Source organism: Scatophagus argus, chromosome 17, assembly GCF_020382885.2.
Source record: "Scatophagus argus isolate fScaArg1 chromosome 17, fScaArg1.pri, whole genome shotgun sequence".
Taxonomy (NCBI): Eukaryota; Metazoa; Chordata; class Actinopteri; family Scatophagidae; genus Scatophagus; species Scatophagus argus.
The window spans coordinates 20,239,481-20,267,422 of NC_058509.1; the positions used below are offsets into that span (position 1 = coordinate 20,239,481).

A 27,942-nucleotide genomic window follows, 5' to 3' on the forward strand; every position below is an offset into this window, starting at 1 on the left:
CAGCTGTTTCTGTTTCAATTAATGACTGTGTTTCAACCTACATGTGGATTTGATGATCATTAGCACCTGTTAGCTGAATGAAGTAACCAAAAGAAAATCCATGAAGATGCACAAAAATTCAGGGTTGTTTTTTTCATAGACCTATGCTGAGGTTCATTAGAAGGTCGAGTGGGATCTCAACAGACTGGAACTATCCCTTAATACCTTTATGGCTATAAGAAGACACATGTTCACATCTGATCCTGAGACTTTGAGAGAAGTTGCCTGAAGTAATTATGACTTCAGATTTTTTCATGTGTTTTTCATTACTAGAGTTTAGATGTCTGTATACATTAGTGAATGTAAGAACATGCTAAAGGTGCAGTGTGAAACAAATTTGATTCTTAAACATTTATATGGGGACCACTTAACATCAAAAAACAGCTTTTCTTGATAATTTTATATTTGATGATCTTTGATGATCTATCATTCAGAATTTTCAACATGGTTTTTCTAATTCAATTCTGCTGTAGGAGCATTAATCAGGCCCCATTTTCTACATAGATGGGGCGAAGAAGGATTATTAGTTTCTAGAGAAATGGAAATGGGGATACATTCACCAGGCTGAGCGGTGGACAAATATTAACCTTTACTGCAATACAATTTCATAAAAACAAGCGAACAACAACAAAAAGAAAATAAATGAAAACCCCTCAGTCTCCCTGTAAACAAACATAGTTACATATACATTCTATATTTTTCACACTGTGTGTACTCTTGAGGTATGACGTTGCATGAACTTTTATCCTCACAAACATTTACAAAATCAGTTTGTAGCCAGCCGGTGTTCTTTTGCTGGCACACTGATACGTTTATTTGCAACACATCTCACGTATTTTGTTGTGTATACATGTGTCCTCGTGCATGTACTAGTTAAACATAAGCATAAGGACAAAATAAGTGCCCGCTCATAAAAACATTGGCCCAAGGCATAGTGGTCCACAGGGTACCTTTAACAAGTGCAATACAGTGAAACCACATTTACTACATGCTGATTTCTAACGTTTTCTGTTTAAACCTACATTTTGCCTCACAATGAAAATGTTTAATTTTGTTTGAGCTGAAATTGAGCATGTCCTACCTTTAATTTATATTCCTCAAATGTGTATGATCAGTACTGTTGAGTAATGTACTATAGTTACATTGTGTGACATTAGTGATTTAATAAAAGGCCACTGTACCCATATCCACTGTGTGGAAGCAAGATATGCTACCTTGCTAACACTCTCACTCTCACCAGACTTTACTTTTTGTGCTTGTTATTTTAACACGTGCTGAATTGTTGTCAAGCTCCTCTGCTCAGCACTGTGCTAGACCTGTGCTAGAAAACATGAAGTGTCCAACTGTCATTAGCCATCTAACTCCAGTCAAGTTTGATAATAACAAAAGGCTAAGCTGCCAAAACTCCACAGCTCCATCTCTGAACTTAGAACTCAGTAATGCCTTGTTCAGTTTATATTGTTCAGACTGTTTTTATGAGAAGCCAAAAGGGGAAAAAAATTATATCAGCCTACATTTGTAAAAGCTATATCTCCCATTTGGCAAAAATAACTACAGATGTACCAACAAACCAGTGGCAAACTAGCTGCAAAGTTAATATTGATATTAATTCATTCATTCATTCAAAATGAGAAATGAGCTATACAAGATTTGTCTGTATCTATAGCTATATCTAAATAGCTAACTGAAACAAATCATATGGTGTAACAACAAGTTAATCAATATCTGTCTTGACCTATTAGTGCCTGCACACACAGATATAGTACCAATCAAATTAAACTACCAGTACTGCTGGTAAGATAGGGGGCACTGTCATAGCAAAAAATTAAAATACATTAAAATGTCATCCTGATAGTAATTTTGACTAAGTAAGTACCCAAATGATGTCTCATCTTGTTGTTTCCACACACACACACACACACATAGAATACACACTCACCTTGGAGGAGGATGTGTCACACTCTTGGCAGATCCAGCCATATCCTGTCTGCTTGGGGGATTTCTTCAGAGGGGGGTCCAGACACCCGAAGTGATAGCAGAGCTGGCACTCGTCACACCTGATGTACAGACAGGAGGGCATGTGTTACTCCTCACCAGGGATTAATAAAGGATTTCTGATTCTGATTGATTCTGATAAATAAAGCCACCATCTTGCTACAATGATGAGGCCAGCTCAGGAGCTTTGATGGATGATGACAAGGCAGCTAGTTGTCAGTCATGAGACTTTGTTAATGCATTCCAAAGTCGCTCTAATCACCCCACTCCCTTGACCTTACACACTCACTGACTGTCCAATGGTTCATATCAGTGGTCCAATAAATACAGGCCTTGTTAGTGTCAGATAAAGGCCTGTCGGGTCAACTAAAGTGGGACTGATTCTGTCTCCTCAGGCAAAGTAATAAGGCTCAGACAACACAGAAGACACACACTGAAAAACTTGCCCACAGAAGATGATGACCACATTTATACCCAGAATATCATTTTATTTACTAAAACATTGACAGATATGTCTATATGCCATTAATCATTTTCTTAAATTTATTTATATAGCACCTTATACAATCAAAATTGTCCATAGATGCTTTACAGAGACCCAGAGCCTGAACCCCCGAGCAAGCAGACAGTGGCAAGGAAAAACTCCCTTTTAACAGGAAGAAACCTTGAGCAGGACCCGGCTTGCAAGGGAGAACCATCCTGCTGATAGTCGGCCGGGTGAAGGAGAAGAAGAGGTAGACAGGACAGAGAGGATGAAAGAGAGAGAGAGAGAAACATACATGCAATAAACATCATACATTACAAAGGACAAACATGACAGGTTGTTTTAATTGGAATTCTGAAGACTATGTATTGTATGTATGTATGTATATATATATATATATATATATATATATATATATATATATATATATATATATATATATATATATATATATATATATATATATATATATATATATATATGCTCCTCACTATCTGCTGTAAAATCGTTTCTACAATATCCAAGATTCATGATCCAAGAAGCATATATTAAAGGAATAATTTTTTGGAAAGATGCAAATATGTCCTCCTTCAAAAAATAAAAACACAGACACAAGAATCAATCTCATGTCTGTACATTAAGTAGAGCTAGAATCATGACATAGTTAGCTGAGAATGACTTAGAAAGACTGACAACAGCTACCCTGACTCAGCCCAAAGTCCAAAACTACTCCTGCCAACTTTCTAAAGATGATTAACATATTGTACTTGTTTGAATCATAAAGAAAAAGAAATGTGAAAACAACAATTTGTGGTTTAACAGGAGTTGAGTTCTGAAACTTTTCCCATTTGCTTAAAAATAACAAGGACAAGTTTTGGTCTCTATAGAAGCATAGTACCAAACTTGCCATATTGATTGTGATGCAACAGACTGACTCTGGGCAGCTGTCTTGTTGGTATAGAAGAGTAAGAAGAAGTACATGGACCTCGAAATGGAGGGTTTTCAAAGGCACACTCCAAACTGAATGTTACGAGCAATCACTCGTCAATCATCGGCAAGATGGGTGGCTGCACGAGCAACAAAAGACATCCACAAATGTACACTGGTAATCAAGATGACAACAGCAATAACCAAAGTATTATTTCAGTTTAATGTTTTGTTTTAATGTATTATGTTTCTTTTCATTATAACAAACACAAAAACTAGCGCACATCTACTTGTAAGCCCCCATTCGGACTTTATTTATTTTATGAGGTGATTTTTACATTACTTGTGCTTGTCAGTGAGATCTATGTGAGACACACTTATCATTATTGTCTTGCTATGTTTCTCTCCCTGTCTTCAAACCCCTCAGCTGTCCTTCCTTGACTAGTAATGGAGACGAATAGGGAGGGTTCAGGTTGACCTCCGTGGATGTTAAGCTGTTATCAGATTTTCATTGGTGAATGCGAATCTCTTTCATTGATTAGCACATAATTGGCTCTAATTGTGCAGTGAGTGTGTGTTTACTAAGCAGGGGCTTGCTGAAGGGCAGTCAGCCTTATAAATGAAAGAAAAGTCGCCTCTCTTTGTGCTACAGTCACAGGTCAGTTCATCGTGGCTCAGATACACCAATGTCTTAAATGTATCTGAATGTACATAAATGTATCAATGTATTTTGCAATTTATTTACTGAGTGTGAAAAGGGAGAGATAACGTTAAAATGTGTAACTTTAACCGCAGCCTATACACTGTACACAAAATGATAAAATGTCATAACAATGACATTCTAATATTTTAATATTCATTTTGTCTCATGGTAGTTAGTTAAAATGAAATAAACCTACAATCTTCCTGCAGGTAAGATTTCTGTCAGCTTGCTACAGCCCCTTTCAAATGAATTAGGGTGCCTCCCTCCCCATAGTGGATAAAATGTAGCAGCCAGTGTTGGATATCAATTACTAGCAATCAACAATGAAGCCAGCTTTGTGTTGGGTGTGTGTGCTCAAAAACATTACAGATCTGATGGCGCAAGAGACAAATGCAACTCTGTAGATGACATTTGTGAAAAGTTGCGGACACTCCACAGGACATCCAGTCTTAACAAGTCAAGAGCTTGCAGAGGGTCATTCAACATTCTTTTCTTCAGGTTATTGAAAAATCAGTTTTCATGAAGATATTTTCTTTTTGCAAACTACCTGTGAATTTCTAATTTGAATTTCGTAATCAACTTCCAGACAGTTTCAGCTGTCTCCTAGACCCATCGAAAGATGTTCAAAATGCATGGGATGTGTCTTCCATTCTGACCTTGGTACTTCGAGCCCATACTCAGCATAATTGTTCCTGTATACTATGCCAGCCACTTGATTATGGAGTTCCATGTACGCTGTTCCTGCCAACATTTTACACCCTGCTGGTCATGTGCTGAACTGTCTCAGGGGCAGCTCTGCACAACCTGCCCCTGGGGTCCTGTCTGATGTCGTAGATCCCAGCCTCTATTGATCTTGTACTGAGTGCCTGTTCTTGTGCTGCCAAAATCCTGTTGGTGTACAACTACAGTAACTACAGTGGGTAGAAGGTTATGCAGGAGGAATAAAGGCCAAAACACAAACATAAAACCCAAGTTTTAAGAAACCAGAATTATCCTACAGGCAAACAAAAGACAGTGGCGACTCAACCTTCTTTGTGACTGTCACTGGTGTACTCAGGTTGTCTGAAGGGCAGAGGTGAAAAAAAAAAATGGAACCAGCTGTATGTGATGGGGCACCAGTACGCAGAAGGATATGATGCATTTTTGGTAAAGCTGGTTAAAATTAAAATAGTTTTATTACATGACTCAGACATTAAAGCTACAATACTTCTGTAATAAAAACACACTGGGAACTACGACTACCTCTTTAACCAGTTCGATTCAATTCAATTTCGATTTATTTCTATATCACCTTATACAATCAAAATTGTCTCTAGGTGCTTTACAGAGACCCAGAGCCTGAACACCCGAGCAAGCAGACAGTGGCAAGGAAAAACTCCCTTTTAACAGGAAGAAACCTTGAGCAGGACCCAGCTTGCAAGGGAGAACCATCCTGCTGATAGTCGGCTGGGTGAAGGACAAGAAGAGGTAGACAGGACAGAGAGGATGAAAGAGAGAGAGAGAGAAACATACATGCAATAAACATCATAAATTACAAAGGACAAACATGACAGGTTGTTTTAATTGAAATGCTGAAAGACTATGTATTGTATGTATCTGTTTTTTAGCTGATATGCTGTTCAAGTTAATTATACTAGCACTACATAGAAGAACAACATAGACAAATATTGACAGTAGACAGTTACAAGCCCACAACTTTTTCACAAATTTTCAAGCATGCACAGCAGCCAATATGGAACTACATCACAGTTTCTCCACTGCAACGGTGCCCTAGAGGACACTTCATCATGTTTTCTCAACTGGAAGGGCACATTAAAGGGCACTTCATCACTTTTTCTCCACTGGATGGGCACCTCAGGGAACACTTTATCAAGTTCCTTCCAGTGAAAAAACACCCTAGAAGATACTTTACAATGTTTTGTCCACTGGAAGAGCACCTTAGAGGGCACTTTATCATGTATTACGGACCACAGAGGCATCCAAGAGTGCACTTTTGGCAGTGTTTTTCAAACATGTGGGCATCGGGACCAATTTAGGGTCAAACACTAATACTGGTAAGCATAACATTATGGAAAGCAGCCCTCTGGCACTAGACTAAGAGAAGCTGGTCTAACTAGGTCTAATAATAAACCAGCAGTGTTTACACAGTAACTGTGATAGATTTGGTCGAATCAGAGTAGAAATTTAATTGGCATAGATAATTGGCATCTTATGAGTTGTAGGGGCACAAGCTAACAGCTGCTGCACATTAACACAAACATGCCAAGGCAGGTGGATCTCTCTCTCTCTCTCTCTCTCTCTCACACACACACACACACACACACACACATATACACATACAGCTTAGATGGGCTGAGCAGGCATATCTGCCTAGGAAACGATGGAAAATTTAAAGTGCCCTCTGGCCACCTAGTGAATAGAAGACAAATGACCAAAGTGCATGTGTTCAACTAATGAGCACACTCCTTTTGTTGCACACAAGCCGCCAATTGATTTCACATGAATCTCCAACTAAGGAGAAAGGAGCAAACTCCTCAGTTTTGCTGCTGGAGACTTTTGAAGACCTTCCAAACTCACAGAAGGACTCTTTTTATTTAGCAAGACTGTGATGATTGCACACATGCTTTTCTAATTACTTTACCTTAATGAACCTTTTGTAATGTTTGTTGTTGTATCGTAGGGAAAATCTCTGAATTAAAGCAGTGCTCACTGAGGCAGATACATTGTTTTCTCTGTCTGCGTGATAATGTGGTTTTTAATCTTCATTCATCCATGGCAGCTGGGTTAAACTCTATTCTCAATTTCAGCAAAACTAAGCTTTAAATTTGGACGGTTCCACACACTAAGAGCTGACTAACACAACCACTATCCACTGCTGTGAAGACCTGGTAATGCTTACAACAACAGCTTGACGGCAGAAATTAATTCTATTCTATGCTGTCAGATGGAGACAAAGTAAATGCCTAAGTAGCTTTCATGTCAAGATCAATTTTGGTGAGCCTTGGAGCAGAATTTTGCCTTGACCAAAAGCAAAACATCTTGACAATGCTGACATGTGAGGGTTGATGAGAGCCCCAAATGAAAGAAGATGTTATTGTATTATCTGTCATGACAGCTAGTTCTATAAGACAGGAGCTGATGGTGTAAACACTGAAATACATCCCTCTCGCTCTACAAATTGTTCTGTTAGCAAGCCAGCTACCTTGCAAGGCTACAGTGGCTTACTAGCCCTTGCATGTTGCTAGTTAGCTAGCATGTTGCTTTTGACCTCACCATTAACAGAAGCTTGCCAACTAGCTGTGCAAGTAGTCGCTTAGTTACCAGTTCCACCTGTGCCACCATCTGGCGTCAAAGGGACTAAGTGGCAAGTTCGGTCAAACAAACATGACAACATTTTCTCTTCCAATTTTCATTTGATTCATCAGTTTCATCTGCATGTGTTTTGAACAGACAGATACAGGACAGGGTAAGTCTAACTCACCTCAAAGGAGGGGAGAATAGGGACAAACAACTAGCAAACACTGGTCCAGCCACCTATCAGTAATATAACCCAAAAATCTAGGAGCACTCACTCACAAATGTATATAAAAAGGCAATGATTATCAAATACTGGCCAATATTCAATTAAATATAGAACAAAGGCAAGCTATTTAACATTCAAACTTTATTGTAACTGTTTGGGAATTGTTCACAGCCTGAAGTCTCTGTTGTCATATTTTGCACTACATAATGCACACCATATTTTCAGTGGTACCTTCACAGATGTGTGTGCCATACGTTACACATGTCATAAGCACTAACGCTTACCATCACAGGGGCTGGGTTGGGGCCTGTGCTCTAATAATATGGATGATGCTTTTCAGCTTTAGGAAGGACAAGGCATCTATGATTTTCACAACCAATCTCAAATGCAGACTAATCAGACCACATCACGCTTTTCCACTTTGTCTCAGATGAGCTCGGACCCAGAGAGGATGGCAGTGTTTCTTGATTTTGGTGACATATGGTTTTCATTTTGCATGGTACAGTCTTAACTTGAATTTGTTGCAGTGATGAACTGTATTTATCGACAACTGCCTATCAAAATGTGTTTTTTTGAAGTGTTCCCATTCCAAGTTCATGTTATAATATCCTTTATACAATCGTGTTGGTTTTCAATGCAGTGCTGCCTGAGGGACCAATTGTAATGGACTTTCAATGTGAATTTTCAGCCTTGGCTTTTACCCGGGGAGATTCTTTAGATGATGATATTCTCGATGTGATATCGCTACATTCTATTGTACTGGTGTTGCTGGCATAAAATTCAGAATGAGCATATATTCACAAAAATCAATGAAATTGATGAGTTAAAATATTGAGTAAATATATTTTCAATTGAATATTTGTCAAATACAGCAAATTATTACATTTAGTTTTATTTATAGGCATCATCCACACTTTTTTGGAAAATTATGCTTTTTTGGGTTGTGCTTAGTGCTGTGCAGGAATTTTGTTGAGGATTTTACCTAAAGCACCACAGACACTCTCATTTACACCAAAACAACATGTCAACCTTAGGAAAGCGCTATGAGAAAGTCAGAGGATCACAAAAGTCCTGTACATTGCCTGGAACCATGAATGCTGAGGAAACTCAAGGTGCCAACCAAGATGATGGTTCAGTTCTACGCGGCCATCATTCCAGTCCATCCTCACCTCCTCCATCACCGTGTGGTACGCTGGGGCCACTGCCAGGGACAAGCACAGACTGCAGCGTGCTGTGCGCTCTGCTGAGAAGGTGATCGGCTGCAGCCTTCCATCTCTCAGAGACCTGTACACCTCCAGGACTCTGAGGCGTGCAGGTCGGATCACAGCTGACCCTTCTCACCCTGGACATGGACTCTTTGAGAAACTCCCTTCAGACAGGAGGTTACGGTCCATTCGGACCAAAACCTCACGCCACAAGAACAGTTTCTTCCCCTGTGCTGTTAGACTGTTAGACTGTTATTATTTTACTTATCTTATTTTATTTTGTGTTACCTTATTTTATTTTATTTTATTTTATTCTTCTATTATATGTTACTTGTTACGTTCTATGTTTGCACCAATCACCAAGACAAATTCCTAGTAATGTGAAACCTCTTCACTTACATGGCAATAAAGTCTTTCTGATTCTGATTCTGATGTCTCAGTGTACCAATCCAACATATGTTAAGATATTTTACAAGATAAGAGACACTTTGACCTGCTGGTGCACAAGAGGAAAAATCAGGGGATCACCACAATAATTTGGCTTTCTCTTCTGGAAACTCTGAATAGTTGTTCAAATGTCATGGTGTGGAGCAGGTAGTGCACACCGAGCGGGTAGTGCACTAGCTTTTTGACTGAAAACAACTGCCTACTGCTACTTAAAAGTGAACCAAAACAGCGAAGCTGTGGTCAGACAGCTAAACACTCACTACAGAGCTCTATAAAGCTAGTGGAGCTGCAGATTCAGGCGATAAATTGCTGCAATCCCCTTGCAATTTTACAGTTATCACACTGTCATTTGATGAATTGATAAAAAATGAGCCATTATAGTCACTTTAAGGCTAAAAGAGAAGTACTTCTTGGGGCATGTTTGTTTGGTGTCGAAGGCTTATTCTGGTTACTGCTTACTTGTCCCACCTAGTACATCCATTGAGACTCATTAAACTCTTCATATCACCTACACCTAAATCCTGTTGTTTTAGCCAACTGGTTAACTATGTAGATAGTGACAAACAAACGCTGTGACTGCTGTTTGATCCATAAAAGTCCAATATTAGTGGCACTGGGCCCTTGCAGAACGGCGAACTTGGACCTTCACTGGCCCAATCTATGTAATGTAGCCAGTGTTCAGTCTCTTCACTGTCTGAGCCACCTGCTACCACCAGCCCATCTGCTCCCAATACTGCCCTTACACATCCAACCACAGCAAGGTCCTTGATGTTATCAAAGCAATTTGGCCCTGCTTTAATCATCGGGAAAATTGAGCAGCCCCCCTCCCACTCCCTCTCCCTTGTACTTTGGAAGCAGACAAAATCCAATCACTCATAAGAGAGGTTATTGATTGATGTAATCTTATTGGAGGTGAGGTGGTGGAGGGCGACATGATTGATTGCTTTTGTCTGCTACACGTGTTGCTCTCGGTTGGCGATTTTGTCCACTTTCATCTGGTATTTAATCTCTATCTGAAGTTCTCAGTTCCGCTCCCCCCCTCCGGTGTCACCCCAGGATCCGTCCTCACCAAGTGGGTCTGATTCCAAGCTGACTTCATTTGATCTCATCCACCTCTTTAAAAATCACTGTCACATTTCTGTTCAAATCTATTAAAGAGGAAGCGCAATTACTCAAAGAACCACAAGCAGCCTCCATTCATTCACACAGCCGGCAGAAATATTCAGTGACATATCACCATAACTAAACTATATCACACTGATGAGGTGATATGAAACAATATTAGACTGAGTCACTTGTATGTCAAATATGGACAAAAATTTTTTAATTTGAAAATATTAAAAGGTAATTCAAGTGAACCATGTCCCAACAGTGGAAAGCAACAAACCTTAAAGATTTCCTGATAAACTTCAAAAGGAAGCTTCTAAGCAACAGGATAACTGTATAAAGGCTTGAGGTATTTGTGCCGTAGTGTGCCACACAATAACCCTATCTATTAAAACAATTACTTTGGTAAAAGTGAAAGAGTCAGGATGGCCGAGCGGTCTAAGGCGCTGCATTCAGGTCGCAGTCTCCTCTGGAGGGTGGGTTCGAATCCCACTTCTGACAGCATGCGTTATGAGGGGGCAGCCGTGGCCTAGAGGTTGGAGAAGCGGCTTGTGATGGTAGGGTCACCGGTTCGATTCCCCACCGGACGGGCAGGAAAAATTTGGGTGTGGTGGAGTGATTAATGTGAAAAAATGCCCCCCCCTTTCATTAGCCGACTGATGTGCCCTTGAGCAAGGCACTTAACCCCCCAATATGCTCCCCGGGCGCTTGATGCTGCCCACTGCTGCTGTGTGTGTTTCACTGCATGTAATTTGCCGGGTGTTGCATGTGTGTGTTCAACTAAGGATGGGTCAAATACAGAAGACAAATTCAGTGTGTGTATGTAAAAAATATATATACTGTCAATAAAGTTGATTCTTCTTCTTCTTCTAATGGTACCTCAGTGAAAATCAAAAAAAATATCTGATATCTGTATTTAAGTACCAAAAGTACAAGTAATTATACAAATATTTGCATGTATGTACAAAATGCATACTAGGGATGACCGATCAAAAATATATTCAACATTTTATCAGATTATCACAGTCAATGTTTTTATATATGATCTGCATCAAAAAAGTCACATTTGATAAATTTATTTAAAAAATGTCCTAGTTAGGCTCTGATGTAGCAGGTAATTTGTAAAATAACAAGAATTTAATACTGCTAATTTTTGTAAACTTTGCTAAAATCAGTGAATATAAGTTACTGCAACGTTCTGATGATGGAACTAAACTGCTGTGTCTCATCTTTGGTAACTTTCTGGAACTGAAAATCCAAGTCCAAATGTCATTCTGCCTACTTCCAGCAGGTACAGGGTCTGAGTTTCTCTCTCAAGCCCTTTTCTTTCAACTATTTACAAAGACTTTACCAAAGTGTGTACCTGGGCACCATTTGAATTCGTATCATATCTCACTCCTCTCTATAACAACAAGCATGAACAACACTTTGGCCCTCAGTCATGACAACAGGAAATAGCAACAAGTTCATTTCAAGCACATCCCAGCATTAATGTGTCCATATGTAACAATTATGTGATCATGATAAATGCTAATACAAGTTAGCAAACTAATTCTGTAGTATCTGTTATGCAGCACTTTAAACATTAAGTCTGTTAACATTAGCAACCATAAGCTACAGTTAGACTAAGAAGGGGTGTAGCAGGGGTTTTCTCTTTTAAATTCACCTTCTTATTGGGAACAAGTCTGCTGTAAGTGTCAACATATCAGTTAAATGTGAGCGACTGTTGTTGGGGGACTTGTTTAAGGCACAGTCATTTTGCCTATTTTGATTAGCTTCTCTGTGGCTGAACCTCTTGAGGAGTAGCTATTTTGAAAGGTATCAACTGCCATGTTCTCCTTATCAAAACTGAACCAGCTGACAAAAATCAAAAACACAAAACTGAAGCTAAATAACCTTAATGAGACACAACCTGTAGGCTTATTGATGCTCTTTGCTTCCCAGCTGCTTTGTATCCACAGTCATAGGTCCATGTATTGACGGTGGGTTTGCGGCCTCGAAAACTTCTTTTCTCTCTAACAGCTCCTGTATCTGAGCCCAAGTGACTGAAACAAGGCAGTGAATTTATCACAAGTGGGCAATGCAATTATCTTGGGAGTGGCCACGTGACAGGAATCAATATGACACAAAGCGCTCAGCCATTGACTCTCATCCATGACAAAGTGCGCTAGTGTCTTTCTATAGAAAGGACTGGATTATTGGACTTCGTGAGCCTTCTACTTTTTTGATTCACTGTTGGGTCACTGCAGCATTATAAAAGAGCCATTGTTTTACAAGAGGGGGAAGTAATGAATGGAGTGCTGAAGTCACACCTTTATGGAGAGAGCCAAGTCAGAGCATCTGCCTTTATTCATCTGGACACAACTCATTCACAGCTGGGAAAGGAAAGAGAAGGGAAGCGATCTTTAAAGCTCTCACCTGGTGCTGCGTATGTGTTGGAAGTTTCTCATATTTTCCAGCAGGGGGCCCCAGTGAACTGGGTACAAGCCTGGAGAAGAGTGGATTTCAGCAGGTCTATGCCCTCACCTCTGCGGGACAAACTGGCCTTGTTGCATGTGACCAGGCCAGAAACTCAAGTCTCTACCTGTACCCCACTGTGTAAATTCCACTAGAGATACAAACAGCTTGTAGCACACTGAAACTCCATTAAAACGGTCCTATGACAAGGTAATCAATTAAGATATAAAACACCCGCAGGGATTCATATTCGGTGTGTAATGATTAAAAAATGGGTTAGGAGACTTCACTGTACAGTTAAAAGCTGATAAGACAGAAACCATTTAAGGAGGAGGAAAGGGAAAGGGGAGAGCATTTACTTCAGGAAGCATTTCAGCGCACCCACACTGTGGAGGAATCACTGGGATAAAGAGACGGGGGAAGAAGTTTAGGAGTAATAGATTTTAGCTGCTTGGCCACCCTTCCCACACAGCCACAGTCCCAGCTCTTGTGTTTTCTGTTTTAATAGGGGGGAAAAAAGGGTGAAGTCAGCAAAAACAAAATGCCGCCATTAAATCATCTCCCCGGATCTGGTGTCAGAGCAGTAATGGGAAACGCACTCGTCATCGGAAAGGTTACTGCTTTCTAGAACCTCCCTGCTAGCTTTTCTCTCTCTTTATCGCTCAGCCCCTCCTCTTTCTGTGCCTCCTGGCCTCAGTCTTATCCCCTAACCAGAAACCAGCTGTAGCTGAGCTGATCTCTGGTTTTCCGGTTTACTGCTGGGTCCCCAAAGACCCAGGGGCCCAGGATGAGGGATTGGGGCATCTACAGTTCTCCACGGTGAGTTGAATATGGTTTAAAGCTGCAGAAAATTTCCAATAAGTGAACTTTGTGCTAAGATTTTTTTTTTTCAAATGCTATTTCCAAGGTCAGTCATGAAACCTAAAAGCTTAACCACTGCCATGAAATCTGATGTGAGTGATTCATAATGCAACCTACTGTTGGTATCTCACGCAGTGTGCTGAGATTAAGACAACAGAGGAGTCTACGTGTTGCTCCAGAAGCCTGAGCCAGATTTTTACAGCTGTTGGTAAAACAATGCCAAACCCCACCAATCTCATCTAGGTGTGAAGTTTGGTTTAAATTCCAAAACCCTGGCCTCTCACTGGATGAGATTCACAGGAACCCCTGGGATCCCCAGGCCCGTCCAGACATCATGCAGGTAATAAAAGCATCCCCGCTCCGCTTCACCAAGCTTTTTTCCTGTGTGCCATTGTGGCTGCAAGAGCTACTCCAGGCTTACTTTGGTGTTTCAGTCACTCAAAGGGAGCACCTCAAGTCAAGCTTGATCCCATTTTTTGTTTTTTTGTTTATTTTGTCATTCTGACCAAGGCCACTCATCTCAAATTTGCTGGTCAAGCAACAAGATCGTCTTTATTTGGACGAAAGGACTTCGTCAAGGAGATGACGGATTGCGCCCTTTTCTCCAATCGACTGCGCAGTTTCCTCCCACTGCCGATTGAGGAAATCGATGTGCCATAGCCGCCAGAGGAGCAAACAAAGAGCCCGCCAGCTTCAGCCACGGACGTCTGTGATGGGAATATATACTGTTTGTTTGGCTGGCTTCTGTTTCTTCCACCTCTTTCGAGGTTCCCACTTCAGGTGATTGAGGTGGATGATTATTCCCACCTGCTGTGATCTTATAAAAGCTCACAATCCAAGGGGGCTATCTCACTCATTCTGCTCACAGTTTGATTTTGCTTGTGTTTGATTCAACCTCGGTGTGCTTCTCAGGTAGCTGAATTGGTAGCTTATGTTCCATCACCTTGGAGCAACGTAAAGTAAGAGGCTCAAGTCTGGGCGTCGTGTTACATTTATTGTTTGCTAACTGCATTATTGTATTGTGTCCTTTGTTTACTGAATGTTGTGCAGTTTCTGTTATTTGCTAGATGTCTATTTGCACTCAATGCTTTGCGGCAAGTGTTTTTGTCAAGCCTACTGCGACCAAGCCAATAACCTGAGATTTTACCAGTTAAAGGACTGGTGCCGAGCCAGACGATTATCAGTTCACCTGCCTTGTTACCGTATGGTAAAAAAGTACAGCTTTCTCTGTTTCGGTGGGGATTGGGATATCCCCTGCTCTGTTTGCTGTTGTTTCCTCTTTCTTTCCTCTCTTCCACTAACCCACCTACACACAGTCATCCACAGACACCTGAGCATAGGGATAGCGTGGTAGTATAAACTCTGTTTGCTTCGATGCCATCTCCCTGCTGGTCACACGTGTTAGACCATGTGGTCTTTTGCTCTCCGTACTCTACATTCAAACCTCGCAGTTAAGCCCGCCATCTCGAACTTGGCATGGCACTGTCAGTCACGTGACGTCATCCGCCATCTTTGCCCTCTTTCTCCCTCTCTCTCTCTCTCTCTCACACACACACACACACCGGTTGTGCTAGCTTGCTTTAGCTGTAGTACATTTGCTTGTGCTTGTTTTAATTTTCAATCACAGGTTATGACAGCTTTTATTGATTTGAGGTAGTTTTGATTGTAAATATTGCTACGTTAACGAATTCTGTTACAGTTTAACTGGTATTTGTCTGTGATTGTTTGTGCATATTTTTGACATCTAGTGCTTGGATTCATCCCTTTTCCGTTCACCTGATAGGTGTTAATGTTTCTCAGATATTGACATTTCTAAGTGAACACCAGATTGAAACTGTCTCCCCAGGTTTCAAGATTAAGTAACTGTCTCACAATTGATCAACACTTCTTTTTGAAGTTCTGATCATTTTTATGGACTACCATTATGATCCTTGCTCTAAATAATTTTTAAGAGGTCTTGGATCTCTTTCAGATGTGAGAAATTTTCTGCACCCTTAGGCATTAAAATGTCAAGGTGAAGATATTTGTAACCAGCAACCATAAAACTGTGTACAAACAGTTTTCAGCTTAATAAAAACTCTACGCTGATTCTGCTGATTAAACCTTGTCAGTTACTGCAGTAAGAGAATCCAGCAGATCAGTGTTGACTATAGTGTATATAGGCTGAGAGGCAACATTTCGTCTGAGCCATGCCTCCCCAACAAGAAGGCCACTTCCCAGGTGATAAATCACAGATGACAGAGGGCATTACACGCACAAACGGACCGCCGCCGCTGCACCTTTAGAACAATTAATTAGCTGGCTGACACTCATTTATCACTGCGGCAATAAGGTGAAAAAGTCAAGAGTTTATTAAAGCTCTGCTTAATTTTCAAGAGCTATAGGCCAAAGGCTGAGACACTTCACATACACAACAGCAGCCACATTCACAGTCTTACTTCATACAGTATCACAGTAATACAGTACACAATTAATCAGAAATATTCCCTTAAATGCATGTCTGTAAACAAGGTTAGCAAATTAAAAAATACAGTAGTCGCTTTAGGACTACATCACAAATCAGAGTTTAACTCATAGGTTTATGATATATCAAGAATGTAAGCACAAAAAAGTAAAAGACAGGTATGTGTGGCCTCTTCAATAAATACTTTACACATCGTCACACTACACAGCTACCTGGCATTCAGTTTTCACAAGACCACACACTTATTTTCAGTTTTAAATTACTGTACAGATCTGAGTAAATACATATCCATGCACTTGTAGAACTGATACACAGTCTTTTAGACCGACTGAGTATGAATGATGGCAAAGGACTGGTGAAGAGTCAGCAAGGCATTCTGCAGACCTGATCTCTAAAGACAAACCCAAAGTGGCGTTGTTTCTGGACATACTCTAGAGAAACACAAAGCAGTAAACTGCATGGGTTTGACTGTCCCCAAAAGCATGCATATAGGGCCCTCGATAGGCAACAGAGTGACATATGAGGGCAGAATATGACACTTGTCACGAGCTCTGACAGAGCAGCAAGCAACTGTTGTTTTGACAGCACTGACTAGGGGCCACCAGGGACATGGAGACAAAGCTGGGCTTCCTTCTGAGGACGTGTCAGTTTAACTGTCACTTCAAGATATGGAGACAGAGGAAGACTTCTAAATGCCTTAAGACACAAGAGACATTTAGACTAATATTTAACTGTAATTATCGCTAACGACACTAGATTGTTTCTACTACAGATGCTTTAAGGTATCATTACTTTACTGCTAACAACAAACAGTTGGCTTTTCTGTACACAACACCGACTTTTGTTAATTCTGCTCCTCCGTCTATTTAGAAAACACAACACAACACCCAAGTCTGGGGAAGCCTAAATTCAAATGTGTTTGCAAGGAATCAAATTTACACCGAAATGCTCAGGGTGACTGGGTGCCAGATGACCTCAATCAATAATACTAATTGGTACTCATGAGAAGTCGTATGGAGAGGTCACAGCGCACCAGTATAGTACCAATGAAAAAGAAAAGTGTTAATCTAAAAGAATTCACAGGTCAGCACCTAGAGGCATAGAGAGGAATTATTCCGGATAGCATTCCAAATCAGAAGATGCAAAAATCAACTAAGCGTAGCTGTTTTCTGCTTTTCACAGCACTTTGAGATTTTTTGTTGTGCCTCTACACTGCAAGCAACGGTATTCCATTCATTTCCTGCAGAGGGAAGCTCAGCTACCACGTTAGCAGTCTAGAAGCTAACTTTAGACAAACTTAATATATGAAGCAGCCAAAATTGAACACAGACTTAAAGATACCATGGGTCACCTAGAAAGCTGTTTCTTCAGTGTCTTCATGTTTCAATAACAGGTATATTGCTATTTTATCAAATCAAAATGATTTCCTCTTCATAGCTGAAAGATTCCTACTTGTCTAACATTCTATTTCTAAAGGAAATACATTATATTAAGAAAGTAATGACACCATTAAATGAATCCATGACTCAATATCTTACAAATGAAATCTGGGTCTCTTTTAGGGCAGCCACTAACAATTATTAATCTGAGGATTATTTTCATGATCACTCAATTATCTATTTATAAAATGTCAAAAAAAAAAGTGAAAAATTTCTCATCACAGATTTCAAAATGATGTCTTCAATTTACTATTCTTGTCCAAAACCCAAAGACTATTCATTTAATGTCATAAATAACAAAGAAAAACAGCAGTTCCTTACATTTAAGAATCTGGAATCAGCAAATGCGGTTTGTAAATGACGGTAACAATTAAATGATTAGCACACTGATTGATCACCATTGATTAATTGACTAATCGTGGCAGCTCTAGTATCTCTACTTATTTTTGATTAATGTTAACTATATAGCGCAAGAAAGGTAATGTGGTTATTTGCCAAAGTGGTTTAATACATGAATTGTATAAATACATAACTTTTTCTCACTTGGTCAAAACTTTGCAGATGCAGACAATTGCATAGATGCAACTGGAGTCACAACTGGTCACAAAAATAATCAACCAAGTTAGTTGTACAGTGTAAAAGCAGTTGGGAATGAAAAAATAACCCACAAAATTTGGCTCCAACAACACTTCAGCATTTCTGCTCCATGTTTTGGATTGAGACAGTTCCGCTCAATTTGCGTCGGACAGCTGACGGCCCAGTTTGGATCAGAGGTGGTTGTGGGGCAGCATGACGGTCTCGTTCTTCAGTTTGATTCGAGCGCCATTTCTTCAAACGCCTCAATTTGCCTCTCTCTGTCTCTAAGCCAACGGTCATCTGTCCCGAGTTTTTATGGGGAGGTGAGGTGGCTGCCCCGGCTCTCACAACCTGTGCAATGCAAAGATAGAAAGAGTCAGGGCAGCACACCTCACACCCCGAGCAGCAACCCTCACAACTTAACACTGTCTCAAGAGCATGACAAGCAACACAGAAACACCTTTTGCTATTCAAGTGTTGAGGTCTAGTTCCCTGATACTGCTCTTGCCATGGACATCGTGTCATTTTAAAAAGGCAGTACAAGCTGTCGCTGCATGGATGTAAATGAGAAAGCATCAAATCCTTGATGCCTCTTGTCTACACATACTGCTATGTAAAGTAGTACAGATGAAAGTAACTTAACTTCTCAAATAAAAGCCATTGTTAAAATGACTTTTATATCTGCATGGGAAAAATTTGAGCTGTTCACAAATAGGGGGGGGGGAATCAGGAATATATATATGGTGTGTATTGAAATGACATATCTTATTTTCAGCATACTGTACATTGGGAGTCTTGTCATGCTAACCACTCTCCTGTTAAAAGTTTCTTTCAACAGCTGAAGGATAAAACAGCAAACTGAATGGAATGCAATACTTGCATATAACACCAAGTCAAAAAGGGAGAGCTGCAATCAAGATTTTCATCAGGAAATGGTGAACATTCTCCTAGAGTGTGAAGTTATATCATCACAAAACGTGAATTGAAAAATGACTTAAACAAGTATACAATTATCAAAACAGTTGGCTGTTCATTTTCTTTCTTCTATGTTGATTGACTAATCTTTTTAAGTACTGAAGAGATTTTATTTCTGCTGAAATGTGAAAGTAGTTGAACAGTCACTGACAGTAGTTTAACAGCTATCGAGTAGAAGGAGGTGGAATTAAGTATTGAGTGACCACTGTATTTCTCGCCCTACTGAGCAGAGTGATGTGAATGGAACTGACTGGAACGGTTTTAGGGCCGACACAAATACTGATCATTGGCAGTCAAGAAGACCAATAACCGCTCTTTGGAACAGATATACACTTGCAGTAAAATTAAAAATGTGTCAAAAGTTAGAATAATTTTTGATTGAATGCAACACTCACTCAGTACAGTTTACTCTAGTACTACCTAAAATACAAGTCTGAGGTACTTTTACCAGGGTATTTCCATTTTCTGAAACTTTTGATTTAATTAATTTGTTGATATAAGCAATCGGAAAGAGATAATCGTAAAAATGCTGAATACTGCATACAGCATAACTGTTGTTGTAGTAAGGAAATGGACATTCATCTGAATGTATAAAGACAAGGGGTCAAGTTGTTGGAGTTTGGAACAGAAAATGAAAGTCGATGTGAAGGGGAAATTATGGTGATGTCCTGTTAAAATCAGAACATGTTTAAAAACTTAAAAACTGAACAAATGTCTGTGTCGCAGGTTTCAAAGATTCCTTTCCACTATTAGAGAATGTACAATTAAACAAGTGGTACAATGTCACACTCAAAGTAGTGAGCACTGAATTGTTTCAGCATGGCAGTTCAAGAAGCCAAACTGATTCAACATACAGTGAGCCAGTTGACAGTTTTCATGAAAGGAATTCTGGTCAGATGACAACTTAGAAAATTTTTAAGAGAGATTTATCACATGACAATGTGCCGACACGGTGCCCGCTGTGATCTAGTTTTTTTTATTTTCTCACACAGTTCCAATGTCAAAGAAAAATCCTGGTTATTAGATGCCTGACACCTGAAATCCCAAGAAAGGAGCAGAATAAATTGTGCTATTCATTATGCCTTAATGAACTGTGCAAATGTATGTGGCAGGTCAATATAGAGGGCCTATGGAGAAGATACCCCCAGCCCCCTCATTCTGCAGAATCCAGACGGTCAGAGCCTAATGAAGACTGAACTTTAATCATCAGGAGGATATGGCTGCCTCACGAGACCAACAGACACACACACACACAGCATGTCTAATAACCTCGCTCCCCTGTTCCCTCTCTTATCCCCACCCACCACCACCTCCACACACACGAGCACACACACACACATTCCCTTACCTCACAAGGTTTTCATTGTCGCCCGGTCCTTTGCAGGTTGTACACTCAGTTCTTGTGTCATCGGCTTTGGGTTTCTTTTGCATTGCAGACTGCCGTTGTCGGCGTTCTCGTGGCAGTGGTTCCTATGGAAACACGGCTGATTAGAATCGAGAGCTGTGTTGACACTTGTTGGTGGTTGGGATGCAAAAAGAAATGAAATGTTAAACTGGGGAGTTAGAGATTTCCTGAATGCAATTCAGGGAAAAAAGCACATTCTCTGTGTTGCCCTTTGTGTTGTGTTTGATCAAAGCAATAGTTCAACATTTTTGGTTTTCTTTTGAGACAAAGAGGTGAGAAGAGAGATATCAGTCTCAAGACCAGTTTTAAACCTGTCATTTATAAAGTTGATTGTTTGGTTTGTAAGTATTATTGCGTCAAGATCTTGGAGCACCCTTCAAAATTCAGAATAAATGAATTACACATCATTTACCCATTTTAGGGGTGTTGCCCAGAATTGATTTTAAAGCAAGTAAAAAACTATTTCTGAAGACCCAATCTGACTACAGTCACTCTACTTGACTATTACTGCTGGCTCTTGTGAGGGCTTGTACTTCATATTCACTACAAATAATATGGTTTCCCCTTGTGAGACTTATGATAATGATCATTTACATATTTTGGTACCTTTAAAAGCATTCATTCTACGGCACAGGTCAATCAAATAACTTCCCTTAAAACCACAAGTTTAAGTCCAGTTTAAGTTACGCTAAACACCTCCTGGCTCATTCTTTGTAGATAATGCAAAACCATTTCTTACACTTTTGGAAAAAAAGCAAAGCTTCTCAACCCAATGGATTAAGGCAGATGCCCGCCCACCTATAGCCGGGGGTCTGCTCTGAGGTTTCTGCCTTCTTCAGTACAGGCACTGATTTATGCCCATGTCATTATCCACCTGCTGACCATTTGCACTGTTTACCTCACCTACTTGCACTACACTTCCACCCTGCACTACCTCACCTTTGGACAACCTCCAGAAATATATTTATTCTATTTTACTTATTTTATTTTGTTTTACCTTATTCTATTTTATTCTACTATTATATGTTACTCTTTCTCACGTTCTATGTTTGCACCAATCACCAAGTCAAATTCCTAGTAATGTGAAACCTCTTCACTTACAATGACAATAAAGACGATTCCGATTCTGATTCTAAAAGGCAGTTTTTCCTCGCCACTTTGGCCAAGTGCTTGCTCAAGGGGGAACTTTGGGTTCTCTATATTACAAAATGTATTTAAAGAGTACAGTCTGGACCTGTTCTAATTGGAAAATGTCATGAGATAACTTTTGTTGTGAATTAGCGCTATATAAACAAACTGAACTGAATTGAATAACAGAAGGCTGCATGGTAAGGATTCATGAATAAAACAAAGAAAATGAGTGAATAAAAATAAGTTAGAATTGCACCTCTGCTGACTGACTGAAATTTTCTTAAATTCATATATCACCATGCCTAGAGCTGTAAAATAAACAAATCACTTCATTGATTTTTCTCTTCAAAGTTCATTCTTGTCAGCATGTACAAGCCTGCCTCCATGTACATCATTTCTATATTGAAATCCATGCTGTGCAGAGGGTAAGCATCGCTTTGGGGCAGGGTCAAGCAGGTTTCTTTTGAATTTTATATTCTGATGAGCTCATTTCTCCCACACAACACAGTAATGATTTCTCTGACTTTAAATATATACAAATCCCGCAGTAAAAAAAAACATGCTTAGTAAGATAAGCAGAAGACCATTCATTTACTGATATCTTTTTAATAAAATGGACCATATTATTAGCTATAAGCAATATAAGTTGGTCTAAGACAAATAAACTTACTCCACAAAGTAAAGCAATTAGTGAAGGTAAAGAGCAGAGGTGAACTGGCTGATAAACAACTTGAAGAATATGTCAGTAGCATGTGAGACAGAACAACAGTAGTGGTTTTCGGTGGCAAAATTAAGTGACAAACCTCAATTTTATCTTCTCTGTCTTCACAGATGGGAACTCTCTTCCTCTTCTGCCCTCTAGTTCTCTGTGGAACAGAAAGATTTCACTTTTAAGCAATGTCCAAAAACACAACGCACTACAACTCTTAAGAAATTTTAATTTGTATTTTACTTTCCTCTGAGTGGGTCAACGCCTTCTTGAGATGAGAGGATTTTCTGTCTGTACAAGTTCAGTTTGCTTCGCTCACTAAAATCTCTGTAAACAATGACAGTATCTGTGCCAGGTGGCAGAAGCTTTGAGCTGATCAAAATATTGATACTCTGATCTTAGTTGGCTTCAGTGAGTTCAGCGTACTCACTGTAATGAGTTTTATAAGCAGCAGGGACGGGACTTTTACCCTGAATGTTGCCTCTCAGACAGGTTGCCTTACCTCCTGATCAGGTAAAATAAGTAAATCAATTCTCTATATTTTCATTGAACTTAAAATTCTACTAAAAGCATCTCTACTGAACAACTAAAACACGATAAAGATGTGGTTTAGATTGCAAGGGAGATGAGCTGACCAATTCACTAGCTGTCTGTAACAACTTACCCTAACTCACAGCAAATATGGCTAACCAGTTCCATAATTAGTGATGCCGTTGCACTAAACATGACTGCTGAACAAGCTAGGATACCAATCACATTCTTTCTATGGAAGCTACACAATGCTGGATGGACATCTGGCAACGTACCTATCCACTACACTGGTCTGAAGTGTGCTTTCTTCTTGTAGGAGATTGAAATAAGCACGAGGAAAAAAAAAAAATCAAACATCTCCTTCTTGTTGCTAGCAAGCAGGAGTTGGACCTGCTGGGGAGGGTTTAAAAGGGGAAGAAAAATCGACAACATATTTAAACAGATTGTGAAAACAATTCCATCTGCCGCCTTTGGCTCGCTACCAGTCGCCAGATGGAGCACTTATCATTAAGAATGCTAAGCGCAAGAATGCTGCCAATTGACTCCTACAGACCTTCCTCTATTTCTCCTGGGATTGCACCACCAAACAAAAGGCCTGACATTATTTAGTTATTTCTGCATTAAAGCAGTGTCTGTTGAAGTAATCTATAAGGCCAAGGAATGCACAGTGCAGTTCAGTGGCTGGTTCATCTGAAAAAGCTCAGCCTCACAGCTCAGCTAATCTCAGGCTCTGCTCAGGTGAGGAAATTAAAACTGCAGGCAGTTTATAAGTCTCAGGCAAAATCAATCTTTTAATTAAGTACATCAGTGCATCTTTAACGAGCATGAATCATTTCACACAGGATTAGAGAAATTAACCGAGCATAGGAAGTGGTAGTAACTAGATATATTAACTTAATTCTCATAATTTCCAACTGATTAATGCCATATGTTCATATGGGAGGTTTTAACATTAGTGCTGTAGAAGACAGCAGTAAATCATGACCAATTAGGAGGAACGTTTTACAGCCACCCTCAGTTAGTCTCTTGAACCCTGAATTTTCCCTTAAACCTCCTGTTAATTTGCTTATGTTTGAATGGGGATGTCGTTACATTAAATTAATAAAGAGGACATACAATTATTCACTCCTTTGAACTTTTTCACACATTATTTTTGTACATATTACTGTTTTTCTAACTACATTAACAACTATAGTTAGAGGCAATTGGAGTTTCCCTGTCAGACTGAATTAATTATCTAAAAGAAAATTCAAGAAGTTTGGCTACAAAGGCTACAAACCACCCATAATGCCATACTCTGTAGTTGTTAATACTATGTATCCATTCTAAAAATTCTAAAACCACTTTTTCAAAAGTAATTCCCAGGGGGACAAGACCCTGTAGAAGAACCACTGCATATTTACTGGCACAATGAGCGGAATGAAATGGGTTAAAAAAAAATGGTAACGGGTCAGAAAATTAACCCTGGACCTGACCATTTTCTTTCCCTTTATTCACAGGTTTATATATAGATGTTACATATCTTAGCTAGGTATGATATATATTGCTATTTTCAGACTAAGTTAGGCAGGCTACTCATAAGTGACATGATTCGGCATGTCAGTGGTGCTTTACCTGTTCTGAAAAAATAGTGTTAGAAGTTTAGAAACACTTAAGATCTATGTAATGTACGGAGAGGGGAGTGTGAACATGTCAGTATGAGCCACATAGATCGGATGATTATTAGGCAAAATCTGAAGTTATAAGGAGTCTCTTTTTTACATTATTTCTAAGTGAATTACCAACAATGGACATGGAATCGATGGTGAGAGATACCACTATCACTTGGAAGCAAAAGTCGCACTGATTCTGCACGAGCATGGAATTTGTTAGAGTATTACAAGAAAGGCTGTGATTTTAGAGGCAAACTGCATCAACGGGGCTCAAAGACCTGGACAAAGAGGAGGGATGACAGTGCCCAATACAGTCAAAGTAGTAAAAATGTTTTATATATATATATATATATATATATATATAAAAAAGTTTATATATATAAAATCCTACTCTGATGCCCTCTGGGGTGCTGTGTGTCTTCCTCAAGCTTGGGTCCTCTACCAGAGGTATGGGAGCTTGAGGGTTCTGTGCAGTAACTTGGCTGTTCTTAGGACTGCACTCTTCTGAACAGAGGCCACTGATATAGTTGTATCTGGAATATGCTGGAGCCACTCTTCCAGTTTAGGGTCGCAGCCCCCAGTGCCCTGAATACCACTGGCACCACTGTTGTTTTTACTCTTGACATTCTTTCTGGCTCTTCTCTCCGCCCTTGGTATGTTGCTGTCGCTTGGGATTGCTACATCTATCATCACTGCCTTCTTCTCTTCTCTTCTCCTCACAATGTCTGGCTGGTTCGCTATCACCATTTTGTCAGTGCCACAGGATCTTGGCTTGGTCATTCTCAACTACCTCAGGAGGTGTCCTCCATTCTGACCTTGGGACTTCCAGCCCATACTCAATGCAGATGTTATTGTATACTATGCCAGCTACTTGTTATGACGTTCCATTTACACTCTCTCTGCCTGCATCTTACACCCTGCTGTTATATGCTGAATTGCATCTTTGCACAGACTACACCTGGGGTCCTGTCTGGTGTGGTAGACCTTAGCCTCTGTTAATCTTGTACTGAGCTGTTCTTGTGCAGCCAGTATTATCACTTCTGTGCTGTCCATCAATGCAGCCTTCTGCAGCCATTGGTAGGATTTCTTGATATCAGCCACTTTTTCACAGTTGTACATGCCATGCAAGGGCTTTACCATCCATGATGGTTTGTCCTCCTCATCAGTGTCAGGTTTCTGCTGTCTGAGGTATTCACTCATTAGTTCATGTCTGGGGGCCAACTTCTTGATGTATTCCTGGATCTTTGTTGTTTCATCCTGGACAGTGGCTCGGACCTTGTTCCTACCACTCAGCTGACTTCTGAGGACCTACACCCTGCCAGTCATTCATTTTGTACGACATGATTGCATACAAAGCAAAGCGTACTCATGTGAGATAAAAATATTGAACTTGAGAAATAAAGTTACGCATGTAGCAGGGCTTTGGAGTTCCCGCACTGACTGCCAACGGGAGGAGAGCTTAGAGTTTAGCTTTTAAACATTTGAGCGTAAAGGTGAATTCATCTTTCATTCTCATTTCTCAACCTATTTGCAGCAGCAAGCCATGCTATAACATACGGTAACTGGTCTCTCTACATCCATGTTGACTGCTGACTGGAGAGGAAATGTAGTTAAGGTCCTATAAGTTTACTTCATGAACATACAGGAGGAAGAAGGTGAAAGAGAGTGGATGGAAATAACCGGTGAGTGTTGAGTTTAGTAAGAGGCTGAACTGAACACAGACACACACCTTCTGTCCTTGCCTTGCTCACTAGCTTATGGAGAATGTACAGTAAGTAAGTAGTTTCACCAGAATTCCTCCCATTTGTGTACACGCCTGGTACCAGTTTTCTACTCTCAGTTTCGAATGATTTTCTTGTACCTCAACTTTTTATTTCACAAAAACACATTCAATCAATTAGTGCATTGTTGACTGACAATGGAGACAGGACAGAGGAGACAAAACACAGGCAAATAAAAGCTGGGTTGCCTTTCTGTTAAATACTAGTATATATTAATAAGTTGCCTTAGCATGAGGCTCAGTCTGGACAGAGATGCTCTCTATCTTTATCAGAGCTGTGTAAAATCAGACAGTGTGTTATAGAGCATTAATTTTACAGCTGCGACATTACGCACATGCTAAATAAAATCCAGCTTCTTAGGCTGACTTTAAAGGTTTTCCTCCAGTAGGCACCATTCACCACAGGCCACGAGTCATGAGTAACAGCCACAAGATTCTCAGCTCATCAAGGTGGCACTAGGCTATGTTAGCCCTTCTGGCTACATGTAAATGTGCACGTGCATGTGCAGGCACAGGCGCACATGTACATGCACATGCACACACACACACACACACACCTTCCTGACATGCAAACTCCCTAAAACACACACACATACTGCAGCCTTGGAGGCCAGTAGGAGGTCGATTAGCCAGTCCTGATAAATTGAAACATGGCTTTAGAAAAGTGCCAGCGCTCGGGTGCCCTGTTAAAAGCATTAAAAATGCAAAGCAGGGCCCTTTTAGCGTCTGCCATTGCACGTCTTGCATTTGAAGATAAATGCTGCAATGAAGTGCCTCGCCCGAGTGGCTGTGGCTGTGAGAAAAATCAGAAAGCTGCTTAATCCCTGAGAGCTCCAGCAGGGTCCTCGACACACGTCTGGGCCCAGGGTTTCCAAACCTGAGCAGAAAAACACATTAACCCAGACTGTCACTGTGCTCTAACACTGTTTCCCCTCTAAGACAGACAGAATGCAGAAAGCAGAGAAGTGGCTGAGACACTCCTCCTTTTCTTTGTTCATTTCTCTATTTGTAACAGACACTGTAGTCTGTACGATGGCACTGACTCTGCTGTGAGAATCCACAGTCCAAAGGGGAAAGTTTCCTCAAGACCCAGGCACTGGGTCATATATTGACAGTGGAAAAAGAAAAGGGAAGTGAAAGACAAACCCAGCCTCTCTTCCCCCTTCTCACCACCAAGCTGTCAGATATCAATCTGGAGTGTTTCTTGAGGGAGCGGGGAGGCTGCTCTGTATCACAGGATCAGAGCATGGTCGGCACAGATAAGTAGATCCAGTGAGGGATGGTGAGAGGGTTCTGTTCCCTCTCACAGCTCACACAGTGCACATACTGTCACTCTTTAATGGTGGAAGGAAGGGTCGTAGGGAAACAGCCACAAGATTTATGGCAACACTGTCACGAGATTGACAACGCTGTAGTCTAAATGGCTTTCCAAACTGTCCAACTGTATGAATATCTACTGGTGCTGAACATTAGAACGTTAATCTGGGGTATTACTAAAAGTACGCACATATTTATTGTTTATTACTTGTTTT

General features: G+C 40.2%; 1 protein-coding gene and 1 non-coding gene across 7 annotated transcripts in view; one reads left to right on the forward strand and one right to left on the reverse strand.

The window, feature by feature from the left end:
* phf14 (PHD finger protein 14) overlaps nt 1-27,942 on the reverse strand; it is a 77,736-nt gene that overhangs the window by 16,542 nt on the left and 33,252 nt on the right. For 3 of the 6 annotated variants that reach the window (XM_046416996.1, XM_046416993.1, XM_046416994.1), the window contains exons 15-17: nt 22,542-22,604; nt 20,551-20,672; nt 1,979-2,096 (exon numbers count right to left, since the gene is read on the reverse strand). In XM_046416996.1, the coding sequence (XP_046272952.1) occupies nt 1,979-2,096; nt 20,551-20,672; nt 22,542-22,604 (303 nt within the window). Of the gene's footprint in view, nt 1-1,978; nt 2,097-16,076; nt 18,579-20,550; nt 20,673-22,541; nt 22,605-26,970; nt 27,288-27,942 lie in introns of those variants that run through there. The other 3 variants (XM_046416999.1, XM_046416998.1, XM_046416997.1) reach the window with 2 other exon arrangements.
* On the forward strand, nt 10,850-10,931 carry trnal-cag. The gene has a single exon. It is a non-coding gene; the product is annotated as a tRNA-Leu (tRNA).